Genomic DNA, 15,986 nt, shown 5'->3' with positions numbered 1-15,986 from the left:
AAATACTTAGAATCTGACTCTACTAGTTTAGTATGGCTAGTTTTGTGATCTGGAGTGGCTCAGAAAGGGGTTTTGTATGTTTTGAAAGCAGCCTTCTTTTAGCAACCTTCTGTTTTTCCTTTTTCCAATCTTTAGCAAATGGGAGGATTAAAAAAGTTATAAGGTTAAACTCTAACAGCATTGCCAAAATATTCTGTAATAGAAAATCTGCAAATGCATTAAGAACTTCCAAATTGTTTACCTTGAAATTTAAGGACTTTTTTTAGTTAAGGCACATAGCTGGCACCTAACCTACTGCCGATGGAGGAGGGATGATGCAGTAAGCAGGATCCTTTGGGTCCATCTAACCTTTTCTCAGAACGGATGATGGAGAGTGTGATGGTTTCACAGATGTTGCTTTTTTGTTTCCTTTTTTTTGTTGTTTTAAGCCCCTGCTCCCTGGGTTGGAAAATTTATTTGAAGAGTCCAGACCTATGCCTCTTTGTAGCCCTTTGGCCAGAGCCATTTGGCAATTGCCTGCTAACTTGGCAGCACTTTTTGTGTTTTCTGGGAATTTATTTTCAAGTACTGTTTTTTTCAAAGGGAGTTGGCTTATCTGAAGTATGGATTATTCATGTGAAAATGTGGTAACTGCCTGCTCAAAGATTGTTAATCTCTGATGCCATACATGGTATAATTAGCCTTTTCTGCATTAGCAATGCAGTTAGCTTTTCTAAAAGCCTACAAGTTCTATTAAAGATACACATGCACGCACGCAAGTATTTTCTGTGTATATGTAACTGGTTGAGGTGCTTTACCCTTATATTGGCAGACTGGTGAAATACCAAAAAAGCTTAAGTTATATTTAGAGAAAACTGTGAAAACAAATCTAAATTAAGTAGGAAGACGGTACGTATTTTAATTGAGTGGTAAAGCTACAGTCTTGATGAATAGGGCATTACGATATTGATGAAATGTCTAAAATGTAATCAGTCTTTAAATATTTAAATGGTTCAGATTTACTCAGCTTAAAAATGCGAACTTTTTACAAGATGATGTATGTATTTATATAGTATTTAGTTAGAGGTTTTCTTCTAACTACCTTGCTTTTCAGTCATGTCATATGTCTTGGTTTTTTTCTGACTGTTTAATGTGTTGTACAAAAATTACTGTTTGCCAATTTTGTTTGTAATTAACTCTTTAGATCATACCTCACTCCAGTAAGGGATGAAGAGTCAGAGTCCCAAAGAAAAGCTAGATCCAGGCAAGCAAGACAGTCCAGAAGATCTACGCAGGTATAGTTTCATAACAGTTTCTACATTTATGGAAATATACTTAGCTCTCTGAGCACAGTGAAGTTTTAATTTCACAGTAAAGCTCCAAATAAACTGATTGGTCTTCCTGATATAAAACTGTACCACCAGAGGAAATAAATGCCTATTTTTTTTTCTTCTCCTGAAAGCTTGAGGGCTCTCCATTGTGCACTGCGAGTTTGGCTTTTCTAGTCACCAAAGAATGATTTAAGGCAAATTTGAGAGGAGACACTCCTCCACTGAAGAGAAGGTTTTGGTTGCCTTAGGGTAAAATGGCTTACTCAAGTAATTGCATCCGATGTTATGGAGATGTTTAAACCTAAGGCTTTGAATTCTTCAAGAACTAATAGCCATATGCTCAAGACTTTACTTCAGAAAAAGGCATAGCATACTGTATTACTTCAGTTTCTAAGTCTTTTTCTGTGTATGGACCATTGAAAGTAATATGATTGAATTGATGAACATATGGATAGCTAGATAAGATCTGTGTCATTAAAAAGTTAACTTTGTTTCTATGCATACAGAAGAGTACTGGGAGAGAGCTTTTTGATATTTGCTAATAATCTAGAATCTAATAGCACGTCTCCTCTCAGAGTTTCTCTCTCTCAGTTTAGGTACTGACTTATTTGGTGGTTCTTCACTATTTCTGCTGGAGCTATCTTATATTGAATTTCAATCAGTGCAATCCTCATACATAAATGGATGTGACAGTGGCAAAGTAGATGACCTTTAAACATTACTTGAATGCTTTCAGAGCAATTGAGTGATTACCAACCATCATCCTCTGGGAAGTGTTTCTCTCCATCTTTTTTTGTGTCTGCTGGCAGACTGAGAATCATCAGCAGAGTAGTTCCTGGATAAAGCAGAATAAAGAAATAGCCAGCATCCTATCTGCTTTAAGACTAAGCCAATAACTAAATTGCCTACTGATATTACTAACAAACCTTTAAAATTGTAAGCACCTCAAATGTTTCTGGTAACATTTCCTATTGAGAGGCCTACACTGTTTGACAGAGGTTAATGCCAGTGGAATTTCTTTTTACCTCTTGGTACTAATTGACAACCCTGAAAGATTGTCAAGGCACAGGCTTAATACTCTTGAATCTTTACAGTGAAGAAGCTACAAGAAATTACTGTATTGCAACATTATCAGCACAAAAAGCAATTAATTAACAGCAGCTGGAAAGCTGGCTTTCGAGAATAGGTCACATACAGTATTTTCAGCAGTGTTTCAGTAAGATACATTGGCTGAAAGTGTAGTAGAGAAAAGTTGTCATGTTCTTCCTTAAGAAATTGTTAGCTTTCTGAGCTTATTTCAACACCAATTTTTAGCCTCAGAATTTAAGAATGAATTACAACTTTCTCTGCTGCTGTCAATGTAATTTTTGATGCATTGTGGATTTAAAAATCCAGTTTTAGTGGATTTGTGAAGTATCAGGACCTTTGAAAATCGGTTGGGTGTGATTTTATTTTTAAGGTTGTTCTTTCAAAATTATTTAGGATGCTTATTATGATAGTGTAAGGATCTGGTGGGTTCTTAATGATTTCTGCATGATTTTTCTACATGATCTGTATGTACTAGTTCAATTGAAATGGTTGCTGAAGAATTTGTGGTAAATTGCATTAGAGCAGACACTGCTGATCAAAAAGTGATACTTGGTTCCAAGATTTGAGAGAAAAGCGTATAGGTAAAATTTATTTCTTAATAGGTAGAATTAATTTTCTGAAGCTGAATTTTGTATTTAAAACTATCTTATATAGTGTGATCAACTACAGTAATGCAAGTTGAGCAATATATTGAAAAATTGTTTGCTAACTGCTTGTTTTCACAGGGTGTAACATTGACAGATCTTCAAGAGGCTGAAAAGACTATAGGAAGAAGTCGCCCCACACGAACCAGAGAACAGGAGAATGAAGAAAAAGAAAAAGAGGAGAAAGAAAAGCAAGATAAAGAAAAGCAAGAAGAAAAGAAAGAATCTGAAACTAAAGATGATGATTATAGACAAAGATATTCCCGAACTGTTGAAGAGGTATTTTCATGATGGGTCTCTTTAGGTAGAGAAATTATACGAATCTTAACTCCAGTTACACTATTATGAATTTGGTATTCCCATAAACATTTATGTACATATTTAAGTGTTTTAATATCCTGTTTTTGTTGTGCTTATTTATTCTTTGTAAATTAATTTTGACATTTTTCTGCTGAATAGCCATATCATCGCTATAGACCAGCTTCAACTTCAACTTCTTCGTCATCCACCTCTTCGCTCTCCACCTCCACTAGCTCTCTTTCAACTTCAAGTCAACTAAACAGACCAAACAGCCTTATAGGTATAACTTCTGCCTATTCTCGGAGTGGAACAAAGGAAAGTGAGAGAGGTAGGAGTACTATATGTGAAGGGATTTCTTGTTTTTAATTGTGAAAGGGCAGATTATGTTTCTAAAGATAGTTCTAAGTTGGGTGTGGTATGTAAGACTACTGAGAATGTATCTTACTCTCCTTTCTGTAAGAAATTTCAGTTTCCATATAGAGAGGAAAAAAGACATTTTCAGGACTTGGTGGTTTTTTACAGCCTTTGAGCATATGAGTCTGGCTTTTTGCCTTGGCGAGTCGTAGAAATGTCAAAAAGACACTGCCTTTGCTATACCCATAACGCTTTCATTTCTGCTTTACGACAGCAACTGTAATAAAATACCACACTTTGAGTGTGAAACACTTTTGAGTTTGAATAGTCACTTGCAAGTACTGAGGAAGAATTTTACTCAATTAAGTAATTACTGAATAATTTGGTTTTTGTTCCCCTAAGAAATATGAGGAATTGATGACTTAAGGAGTGGAACGATGCTCTAAAGAAAGCGTAGAGGACCTCTCATGGTTTCATGAGCAGCTGAAAAGGAGGAGAGAGAGAGACTGTTGGTGGTAGTGTGGTGTTAGCTCATTGTATTTCATGGCACCATACTTCTAGATATCTAGCTGGTTTATCTAATCTTATGCTGAAGATTAGATTGCCTGACTTAGAGGTCAGAGAGAAGCTTTTCTTGGATGTCATAGAGTTTTTGCCATTATTTCAAATGTGAATCACCTGCTATAATTCTCAGAAATCTCTTGCCTTTTTAGCTGCCTGTCAAAGAAGGAAGCCCTTGACACATACTGCAATCTCCTGTTCTCTCTCTGTGGCATGCTGCTGTGGATTTGGGAGAAATACTTGAACTAAAGTTATTGATTCAGTATAGGGTAACTGATTGAAATTAATAATTTTCTTATACAGGGGATCACATTAAAGGAGCCACTGATCTCAAATATCCATGAACTGTATAACAATATTGCCATGTTCTATAGATGGGTATTTTCTGAAGATGTTATTGAGACAGCTTCAGGGATGTTCCTTCTTACTTTTTTTCCTCTCTGTCCTGACATGAACTGAAATTTGGATTAAATTTTTTCAGTAATGCATGCTTACTCTAGGAAATGCCTTCTAGACTGTTGTATGGAAAAGACCTTCATGCGCAAACATTAGCTACAGCAGGTTTTCCAGGTTATGATTTTAGGGTAAGATATATATTACTGTTGGAAAGATAAGAGGTAAAATCATAATTTATTTAATTGAGAAAGGTGTATATTCACCATGAATATTTGTATTTCCTTCTTTTCTGTTTTATTCTTGCTTCACGGTAACATGTCCATTTAGCTCTGAAGACTAGTGATAGTAAAGCTTATTAGCAGTGATGCTTGGATCTGCACCTAAATCTATGGTTTCTTGCTTTAATAAAAGACTAGCAAACTGAATAAAATGCATGATAATAGGTAAATAACTTATGTTTTGGCAGCTTTGTTTAATACTTATTTTTTGTACAAATTACTCATTAATGCGTAGGTGATCAATTGGAATCCTGATGTATTAACTCAGTGCTGAATTGAAACTGAATTTCTTTTTGAAAAAAAGAAATCTGTAATACCGTATTGATCTAACCTAGAAGATTCCATTTTATTCTTCAGAGGAGAAAATGGTGAGGTCTGTAATGAAAAAGTGGACTCTAAGGAAGATTTATCAGACTTATAGAATACTTGTTTAATATGGATGTCTTGACGCAAGCAGAAAATTGCTTGTTTGATGAGGAATGGCAAAGAATTATCTTACACTTTCATAATTCTGTGCTTCATACAACATCTGTTGATACAGAACTTATTCTAGTTATGTGACAGTTCTGAAAATTGAATTTTAAGTCCAATCTATAGTGTATTGCTGTTATACTGAAACATTTTGTTTAGGCGGCTGAGATGGAATTAGTATTTTGCAGTTACCATTTGACAATTTGAACAGTATGTACAGTATTTTAGAGCTGTGTACTGAGGAATGTATATTACCACAAACCCTGTATGGGATAAGAAGCCCTGTAGCTAATTTATTTCAGGTTAAAACATTAATTGTAAGTATTGTAAAAGACTGAGAAATATCTCAGAAGATTAAATTGTTTTTGTATCATACTTAAATGAACAAGAAAGCTTTTATTAACAGAAGGGGGCAAAAAAGAGGAAGAAAAGGAGGAAGATAAGTCACAACCTAAAACAATAAGGGAAAGGCGGCGACCAAGGGAAAAACGACGATCTACAGGAGTCTCCTTTTGGACTCAAGATGTAAGTGAAAGACTGCTGCTACTAATGCATAGCTATTGTTTGCAGCAATACAGAATGTATTGTGTGCATTCTTAAAACAGAGAATAGTTTAGAGTAGTATGGTGTATAACTAATTGTTCTGGAAAAATTGGTGCATATTCAAGGTAGGTATTCTCTCTGTGTGTCTCTTAGCATTCAGAAATGAAATAAAAATGATTTGAATCTCTGTTATGTTGATAATGCTAAAAAGAATTCTAGAAGACCCTAATAACTATAACATAGTAGGAATTAGTCATACTGTTTATGTAAGGAAAAAGAATCATCGAACAGTTCTTTTCTATTGCATGCATACTGCAGCTGTAAGAATGAAGCTCATATCCCATATATGCTCTATATATTTTCAGTTAGAATTCTGATAGTCTTGGATTTTGATACCAGAGGTCTAGAATGTCTTGAAGTGTCAATAAACTCTCAACATCTTAATTAATTTTCATCTCTTCCTCTTCCACCAGAGTGATGAAAATGAACAGGAGCACCAGTCCGATTCAGAAGAAGGAACAAATAAGAAAGAAGCTCAGGTAATTACTAAAGAATAATTCATTCGTTAGCTTTCTAACACGTTATTTTGATCATGAAACTGTCATTGCAGTTGGATTCAGTTAAAAGAGCTAATATTGTAGACTTCTTATGAGGTTTTAATGAGTGCTTTCTGATTCTTAACTTGCCGCTATGTTTCAGTTCCATTTCCTCTGCAGTTTTTTTTGGAGGGGGGGCAGGGGGTGGGTGTGTTAACCTTATCTTTCAGCACATATATGAACTACAAGCTTTAATAAGAATTTGCTGAAAATTCTGACGCATAGGTCAGGAACATGTTGCAACAAGTTATTGAGGGAAATTTCGGTTTCTATCATATAAATATCTTTCTTTCATCTGTTCTGTTATTTTCAGTGAAATGGTGTCCTGTGACTAATGCACACTAACTAGAATCTTGCTGTTGATATCATAATAACACATATAATATGAAAAAAAATTATATAACAAAGCTTAGAAAGTTGAAGAGCACAATCTACCTGATTTCTGCATTGAGGAATGCATTTCTGAACATCCTGATTCAGTATTACTAGATTTGTTAGAAGGACAATGAAAAACAATCTAATGGGCTTGACGTGATCGGAAAATTCCTTATAATCTGATTTGTGTGTGAGAATGGGATGACGAGAGGGGTTAAAAACGAAGTAGCGATTTACGCAATGCTATAAAATGGCATGGCAGAATATGTGTCTTTTGGCCTAACCCCAGGAATAATGCACTAGGGAATTAGTGTCATTATTGAATAAGAAAACTCAAGTGATGTTTTTCTTGTTTTTGTAAAAGCTTCCGTTACACATTTCTTAACTATCTCAGTTGACAGAATCATTTGGTCTTTAGATCTTACTTATTCTATATTCTGTTCTGTGGAAATTCATTTTGGTAGGCTGTGCACGTGGTGCTCATAATAGAATTAGACTCATATAAGACTGCAGTGATACAGTGGTAAATCAGGCCCAAAATTATGAATGTGATCTATGATTAAAAGGGTGTGTGTGTGTTGGGGTGGGGTCATGGAAAAGAGTGTAGAATTTGCCACCTAATTCATAGTTAGACTTAGAAATCTAGTTCAGAATCCATTTCCAAATTAAAAAAATCTTCTAGCTCATATACTTTTTGGAAAACATTGCTAGTTTGGTTTAATTGTAATCAATATAACATCAGGTTTGAGTTCATAGAAAGCTCTGAAAGAAGCTTTTAAATGTGTGAACTGAGTTCTTTGTCACACAGCTACATAAATTGATTTTGCTTCCTTAATATAAGCTGGTTTGTCACATCAGCTGAAGAAAATATGAAGACAGCATGAAAGTGAGTCGAATATCAAAATCAGTACTTCAGGATTTTTAACATTTTTTTTTCAAAGGTAGTTGAACCTGCTATGGAATTTTCAGTCTAGCTTTGAAATTGAGGAGAATGTTCTAACCTTAGTAATATTACAGTCCTTTTAACTGTGAGATATCATAAAGCTTATATACAATAATCTCATTTTTTTATTATTAAAGGTTTTTTTCCTTTTACATACCAACTATTTATGAGATTGTATGTATGAGACTTAAAACTTTATGTGGATTTCAAGTATCTTCCTTTCCTTGATGAATAGCCATTTCGAGATTGATAAATTGAGAACTAAATGTTTGGTACTTTTGATGATTCAGTATTTTGCCATCTCTATAAAAATGAGAATATAACAGGCTTTCAGCATTGATCTAACAGGTAATTTATTCCCAGTTATATGACAAAAGGTGTATTTTTTGATTCTTCAAATACCTAAAAAAACTTGCACTTTCTATGTTGCTGTTGCTAAGTCTAATTTCAGTTTGACACAAATCTGCACACTTCATTGTTGAAAACTGATCATTCTTTGCTTATAAATCCTTTCTCATTTCTCAGAGGAGAAGAGGAAGGGGATTTGAGATAAATTAAAATCAACAGAGAAAAGCTAAAATAAAACTCAGAAAATATTTATGCTTTTTTAATTGTGCTGATTATTTTATGTACTGTTCAGAACACAGAAATCTTTGGAAGTACTGAATTTCTCTGTTACTCCCTTATGTGGTGCTGCTGTTGTTTTTATTGCTTGATGAAGCTACAAGCCAGAGGTAGAAGACAGTAACTATGAAATTCCAAGAGCTTTGGCGGTAACTCAGGAATTTGAACTAGAGAGAGGAGGTCAAGAACAGTTGCACATGCTACAAAGAAAATTGAAGGGCTGTAGACAAAATAATTTCTAGCCTGAAATCTTTCAGGAACCTGACAAATGTGTTATATTATTCATTTCAGAGGTCTTTGAAAGAACAGACTTAAGATTTCAGTTTGTGCTTTCTTGTTTATACAGAACCAGTCTCCTGACTACTTAGTTGATTGTTCATTCATAAAAGATAACCGTTAAGGAGAAATCAAACTTCACTAACAGCTTAAAAGATGAAGTGGTTGTAATGGAATTTTGTTTAGACTTTTTAGTGCTAAGAACTGAGATTTTTCAATACTGCACCAAGAATGTTATGTTACAGGAGACTTGGTGTTTCTTTAAGAAGGATAATCTCAGAGATAAGCTGTAGGACAGTAGTTGAAAAATAAAGAAGTCCGAAGATCACTTTGGAAACTGAGAGACTCTAGATTAAAAAAAAGTGTTTCAGCGTTTTTCAGTTATATTTTTGCTTGCATCCTTTCCTATACTTATCTCATGAATGTCATCCAGAAATTGAGGCTACAAAGACATAAGTTGTTTTTGCAGATAGATATATTCCATTAAAGTAGCATTGTTCTTGGGAAATGGAGAACGTTACTTGCACTGATTTGTTTTACTTTTTGGTTTTTAAGACAGAAAGATGGGAGTCTGGAACTATGCTGTTGGTAGCTGGAGTGTGCCAAAAATAAATACAGCCATTTTATGCATGGGTAAACCTGCCCTGAATTTAGTAAATATAAAGCAAGAAAAAAAAATGCAAGACTCTGCTAAATCTTATCCAATTTATGCATTTGTCACATCATTAAAGATGAACTCTTTTCCGAAGTCACAACAGATTTCAAGGGAGGTGAGAAAAGAGTTTTACTAGAACGTACTTCAGTAGTAAGTCTCCATAAAGCAGGGCTTTGACTGCTCATACCAAAGTGATCCCACTATTGGAGCAGCTCACATCATTGCCAAATGTGCCTGAAGAGCGCGGTTAGCTGTTGGCTGCCTGTAGGGGAAGAAGTATTTGGATTAGTTTTGATTTAAGTTTTTGTTCAATTCTCTGTAGAAATGAGTGTTTTCTTTACTTTTCTGATAATTAGATTTTACTTTGAATTTAAATCAGCCTGTGGATTAAGATTCCCAGATTTTCTCTCTTCTTAACATTTAATTTCCCAAACTCCTGCTTTTTTCTCAATGAGCCATTTCCTCCCTACTTTTCATTTTAGCCATCTTTTTACTTACTGAAACTGGTACCCCATGTTCACTCTGTGGCACAGGAGGAGATAACATTGAGATGAGGAAATAAGTGTTCGAGCACAGAAAGACTAAAACCGTATTGGTTTGGGGGAGTTAAGCTTTTCATGAGATGAACATTTGCAGGGGAGAAGACAATGGGGAATGAGAAATAGGTGGTACTTAGAGACATGATATGGAAGCATGACAAAGAAATGGCAGTTCTCTGGTCAGAGAACGGTGAGAAGACAAAGACGTCTTTGCACAACAGCAGATAAAGGATCCTGCTTTTATGAACATAGAAACTTGGAAGTTTTGCATGCGGACTGGACTCAGAAGAACTCCTATGGAAGCTGGGGGGGGTAAAAAACAACCCTGAAACAGGCAGAAATTATGGTTTCGAAAAAATAATTAGGAATTTGGATAAGTACTACAATTGTGGTAAAGTTATAATGAAACAGACTGAAATTTCATTTTGTGAGAGAACTGATACATGACTTTTGAAAGATGAAAACTAGCAATATTAGGAAAATATATGTCGTTAGCACTTTTAATTCTTGGCAGATAAACATCAGAAACTGACATAAATAACTGATTAAACGCCGTGCCCAAATCTCATTTTTCAGTTTTGCTGCGGTGGAAGTTTTAGAAAATCACTCGCTGTTAACGCTACAAAAAATTGCACCTGACATTCATGTTTAATTTCCCTTTCCAGTAATTATCTTAACCGCAGCAAAATGTAGCGTACCTGGGTAGAAGCTTAGCGTGCAGTTTCAGATACAGAGCTGCTTCGGGTCTCTATAGACTGTATAGGGGTGGGAGTGCGCGTTATTTCAGCTTACGTAAAAGAGAGGAAAGCGTCTTGAAATTTTTCATCGCTGCTTGTGTGCTGCCAGCACGGCTGGGCCCTCACGGGCTCTTTGGCTCCGTGCGCGTTAGGAGGGTGCAGCTTGGGGTGAGCTGCCTGGGCAGAAGAGCCACGGCGGCGGTGCTTGTCCTCGGACACGCCGCACGCAGAATTTGTGGAGTTACTGCCCTGCTTTTTTCCCCAAAGCATTTTGATAAAATTAAAAAATTGTGACTGAACAGAACTGAACTGAGAGAAATAGAACAGGAAAATGAAGAAAATGAAGAAAAAAGAAACGGTTAAAACACAAACAAAAAACACAAAAAAACCCTGTCTCCGGGACTCTCCTACCTCCGGAGTTTGTGGAGCTGGGAGTTTCCGTTTCGGGGCTGTGCCGCGTGTGCCCGGCTAGCTCGCCTGGGCGCCCGGGGAGCTGTGGGGCCCTCAGGTTGGCACACGCCCACGGCACCGCGGGGGCCTCTGGAAGCAGAGAGCACCAGCCTTCAGCAGCCTGTTATTGAGGGATAACGAAGGAAAGGTTCAGGTTCTCGTGGTGGCTGGCAGGCCTTGCAGGTTCTGGTGGAAAGGACTGGTGTAGCGTTTTTCTGGGTATGGTACAAAGAGAAAATCTAAAGTCTTTACAGACAAAGATGGCTCTGCTGTGTCCCGTGTGATGCTCTGTTGTTAGCAGAAGCCTGGCGGTGCGAAGGAGGGTGGGAGAGGGCTTCTCTGTAGCTCAAGGACTGTATGGTGCAGTCCTGTCATCTCACACCAATCCTGCTTAAATATAATGCGTAAGATAAGGGTCGTACTTAGGTGGAGGTTAGTTCTGTTGTGGCCAGCAGCTTAAAAACCCTGCACATGCAGCTGCGTGTCACCAAACTGTGACTTTTTTTACAAAAATTCCCCAGTTGTCGGCATCCTTACTCCAACAGAAAGTAATATTTTGATAGGAGTGGTTAGGCTGGTGCACGTAGTTTTGATATCCTACGTGTGGTGGATGCACTTAAAGGTGTCAAAGGAAAAATCGAGCGTCTTGTGGAGGATGTGACTGTTTCCCTCTATGCCGGTTGATTAAATGCAAAAAATTGAAATTCTCCCCCCCCAAAACGGGGGGGGGGGGGGGAGGAGAGAAGGCTTCAGCCACTGCTAGTTAATGTTATTGGAGAGTTTCAGGTGGTTATGTATCGGTAGGTTTTTTTGAGTGAAATGTCTATATTGACCACTCAGAGCGGGGGGAAAGGCTTACGGGAGTGATGCAACGCATAGAAGACATTCCCTCACTCTTAAATTATCACTTTTAATTAAATTTTGTTCAGCAAGTAAAATGAGAGTACTTTATTCCTGTTGCTTCACCTGTAATAAATGAATGCGTTGAAATAATATGAAAAATGAAATTACATAATTTAAATTCAAGCCTGGTACTTTCTGTTGTTGGAGGGGTAGCTTGTTCCCCACGCCGTTTGAATTAGAGTGGTGATCTTGTAGCTCGTCTGATGTTGTCATTTGGAGCTGAATCATTATTACATTGACTTTTCAAAACATTATCTCAACTATTGCAAGCGAGGAAGAGGGCACAGGCAATCCAGGGACCACGGTTTGGATGCCTTTGATAACAAGCAGGCAAGCTGTAAAATGTGCCTACTGCTGAAAGGGCTCCAGTGTCTTAGACAGTGCAGAGCTGCGGAGTGTAATGCTAACTTCTGGTAATTCACATTTTGGCAAATACATCCTAGGACATATTTCTTTTCCGTTCCAGACACAACAAAGTGGAAGCTTGGAAATGTTGTTTGCATAATAACGTGGTGTCGAAAAGCATGTGAACATAAATCTGTTTGGCTGTACTTGCTTAGATTGTTATGTGGGTTTTTTGATTTTGGTTATTGACTTGATCTTTTTTTTCCCTCTCTCTTTTTACCCCTCCTCACCTCAGAGTGATAGCCTTTCAAGGTATGTGCTATTTAAACAATTTAAAATTGTTACCCTTTCTTTATTCACATATTCTGGCTTCTAAGTTCTTCATGCATAAATTCAGCTTAACTTTGACAGTGAGTTGGGTTCAGCTTGGAAAGGTATTAATGACATTTAATGTTCATATGGAATATGGTTGTAAAGCTACAGTACTGAAGTTTTTTCCGTGTGTGGGTGGGACCCTCCTAAGATTGGGGAATGCACTGGGCTCTGTACTTGGAATGCACAGGGCTCTGTACTTACAGTGCCCTGAAGGCAGGCTAGGCATTTGGTAGAACATACTGGATAGAGTCCCCTTCCTTACAAATTTTACAGCATGAAGTCAGCATTTGCAAAAAAGACAAGTGGTTCTTGTTGCCCCTCTTCTAGAATATCCTACTGAAATATTTCAAAGAAACCTCAAGAAAAGTACTACAGCCTCTGAAAATCAGATTACCTTAAGGTTTGTTACAATAAAAATACAGAAATATTAATCATTCTTAAAAAAAATGTTTGCATTTGTTTTTAGACCGTTAGAATTAATTATTGGATTTTCCTGTCTGATTCTACATGAGTCTGCGGTACTTCCTATAGCACTACAGTATAGTAAAATGAACTTCAAATGAGCAGTATATTATTAGTCTGGTTGGTTTAGGCTTTTTGTTTCTTATCCTGGTGATATCTTCCAAAAGAAATTGGGCTTTACCAGAAAGCAGACTTCTGCAGTTACCCCAAATAATGCAGAAGGCTAGAACTGAAGACGATTGAACTGTGAAGTAGTTTGATTGAAGTTGATTTTTTTCAGTTAAACTTACAGAATAGTACCTGTGCATTTATCCATTCTTGTCATGATGTAGTATAAAGACAGATTTATTTGAAGAGGGGGAATTCTGATTTCCCCTCTCCCTTCATGAAATTGTTTTCCATGTGTGCTGAAAATCTGCCAAATAGAACTACTTGATAAATCAAGAATGATCAGTGTGAAAACTTTAAACTTTAGTTTAAAACTTTATTTATACTGGTTGTAATTCACTGGTGAAAAGCATAAAGACTTGCCTGAACTGCTTCTAATGAAATGTTTGACTTCACAATAAATATCCTTGAAATCTCCTTGCTTTCGCCAGTGAAACGTGAAGAATCCAACTTGGCTGATATTTTTTTAGTTTTTAAAATATTTTTAATTTTAATTTTAATTAATTTTAATTGATTTATAAATATTTTTTTTAAAAAATAATACTTTTTTAAAATAAGTCTTCTTTCCTTTATAAATAAAGAATTGAAGTGTCCAAGCCAATGTAAAGTCCTGTACGACCTGTAAATATTTATTTGAATGAAATTTTTTAATTCAGAGAATTCTGGGCATAAAAGGCAGACATTTACATTAAGTCATACTCGGCAATATGAGGGAATGTAAAAACTTAGTCAGATTAGAAAAAAGACAATGGCTTAAATAAAATACATAATTACATAATTGTTTTTCAATTGGAAAATGGCAAATTCACAATGCCTGATACAGTGAGTGGTCTCAGTTTGAGTAATGTGTTAGAGCAAAGAGAAACAAAAACTTTTCCTTTACAGATATGACACGGGATCCCTCAGCACATCTTCAGGTGACCGTTATGATTCAGTGCAGGGGCGATCTGGGTCACAGAGTTATCTCGAAGATCGAAAACCGTACTGCAGTAGACAAGATAAAGAAGATAGCACTGATTTTAAGAAGGTATCTGATCCAACAATTTTGGTGTAAAAATAGAATTTTATTACTGTTTTTTTCATAAATTGTCTGGAAATGATCTCCTTACATTGCACCACAAATCCTGCTTAAAGGAACACAGCTGAGTGGAGGAGCAGAACAACTATGCGTGGGGGGAATATACATTACAAAACAGCTTTTGGCTTTTGCACTTTTCTCTTCAAGGGCAAGGGGAAAATCCAAAGGAGCCAAAATATGGGTTTTTTAATGACAAATGCCATTAGGCTATTTTTGTGGTTGATCGTATCATAAAAATGCTTTAAACCCATATGAAGCCTTTTATTTGATATGTCTGCTATCTTATGTACATGTGATGTAAAAACATATTTAGATCTTGCTTCAGAATAGAGGAGAAGTTTGTCAAAAGTTTACTGTGGTGTCTAATCTGTAGAAGTCTGAAGCGAAGGTGGCAAATATTTTCGAAAGTGTAAGGTAAGTTGCGTGCTCCCTATGCAAAGTTGCATGTTTCTAGAGACATTTGGTAGCAGGAAGATAGTTCCTCAAAGTGTCTGCTAATTCTAAATGTCTTTAAACTAACTGATTTTTACTTCTTGGACTGTTGCTGTGTTTGTTCTTTTCATATGCAGCTCAGTTATGGTTTTTAAATATTTCGACCAATCTAGCTACAGAAAATGTGTATTTATTAAATGAATATTTTCTCTTAGCTTTATGAACAGATTCTAGCTGAAAATGAAAAACTGAAAGCACAGTTACATGATACCAACATGGAACTTACAGATCTTAAACTACAATTGGAAAAGACCACTCAGGTTTGTATTAACCAAAAAAGACTTTATTTATCCAGCAAAGTAGATAGCAAACTAGAAGCACCTCAGGAAATTGGCTGCTGTTTACTAGACATTACGCTTCCTATCCAAAGATGGGGGAGAAGTAGAGTACCTCTCACTGTTTCTAGAGAGAAAAAAGCAGAGGATTCTGGTCTTCAGCTGGGAACAAAATGTACAAGGCTGCCCCCTGCTTTTTAAGCAGTAGTGGTTCTTGCCAGCATGTATCTGGAACTTCTTTGCAGGGTATGGAAAAAGACTTTCCACACTGTTAAGTTTATGTTCAAAGTGTCAGTCTGGATTGATTGATTAATTCATAAGCCTGCTGGCAGATTGGCATAACCTGCTAGTTCTTTCTGGCTGGTTAGATAGCCTTATCTTACAACTAAAGAGTAAATAGTGTACTCCACTTAAGTTACAGATAACTGCTCTCAGATAACACTGCTGCATACAGTAATACTAAGTGTGTACACAAAACTGAAATTCTCCTTAAATTGCTGTAGAAAGAATGTTTCCTATTCCCATATCATGTCAGCCACAATTTATCTGTGTGTGTACTTCAGTGTCTTCCATATATGCCCTGTAAATATCAGTGAAGTACAAAATGTTTGTTTTGTAATGCTTTTAGGTAGAAATATTGTTTTACTTCTATTTGCCAAAGGCTATGTAAAGTGATTAAATTACTTGGGAATGGTCACAGAGGAAGTCCCTGATAAATCCAGTTCATTCTTCTTTATTTTTATTTCA

The 15,986-nt window shown here is 36.3% G+C and overlaps 1 protein-coding gene across 5 annotated transcripts in view; it reads left to right on the top strand.

Moving 5' to 3' along the window:
* Window positions 1-15,986, top strand: part of PPP1R12A (protein phosphatase 1 regulatory subunit 12A) — a 129,932-nt gene that overhangs the window by 99,901 nt on the left and 14,045 nt on the right. For all 5 annotated transcript variants that reach the window (XM_026100413.2, XM_064509513.1, XM_026100412.2 and 2 more), the window contains 8 exons: window positions 1,184-1,274; window positions 3,125-3,322; window positions 3,503-3,671; window positions 5,810-5,928; window positions 6,420-6,485; window positions 12,685-12,701; window positions 14,280-14,421; window positions 15,120-15,224. In XM_026100413.2, coding sequence (XP_025956198.1) covers window positions 1,184-1,274; window positions 3,125-3,322; window positions 3,503-3,671; window positions 5,810-5,928; window positions 6,420-6,485; window positions 12,685-12,701; window positions 14,280-14,421; window positions 15,120-15,224 — 907 coding nt within the window. The remainder of the gene's footprint in view (window positions 1-1,183; window positions 1,275-3,124; window positions 3,323-3,502; window positions 3,672-5,809; window positions 5,929-6,419; window positions 6,486-12,684; window positions 12,702-14,279; window positions 14,422-15,119; window positions 15,225-15,986) is intronic.

Source organism: Dromaius novaehollandiae, chromosome 1, assembly GCF_036370855.1.
Source record: "Dromaius novaehollandiae isolate bDroNov1 chromosome 1, bDroNov1.hap1, whole genome shotgun sequence".
Classification (NCBI taxonomy): domain Eukaryota; kingdom Metazoa; phylum Chordata; class Aves; order Casuariiformes; family Dromaiidae; genus Dromaius; species Dromaius novaehollandiae.
Note: the sequence above shows the minus strand (reverse complement) of the source record. Positions and strands in the feature narration are given on the sequence as shown.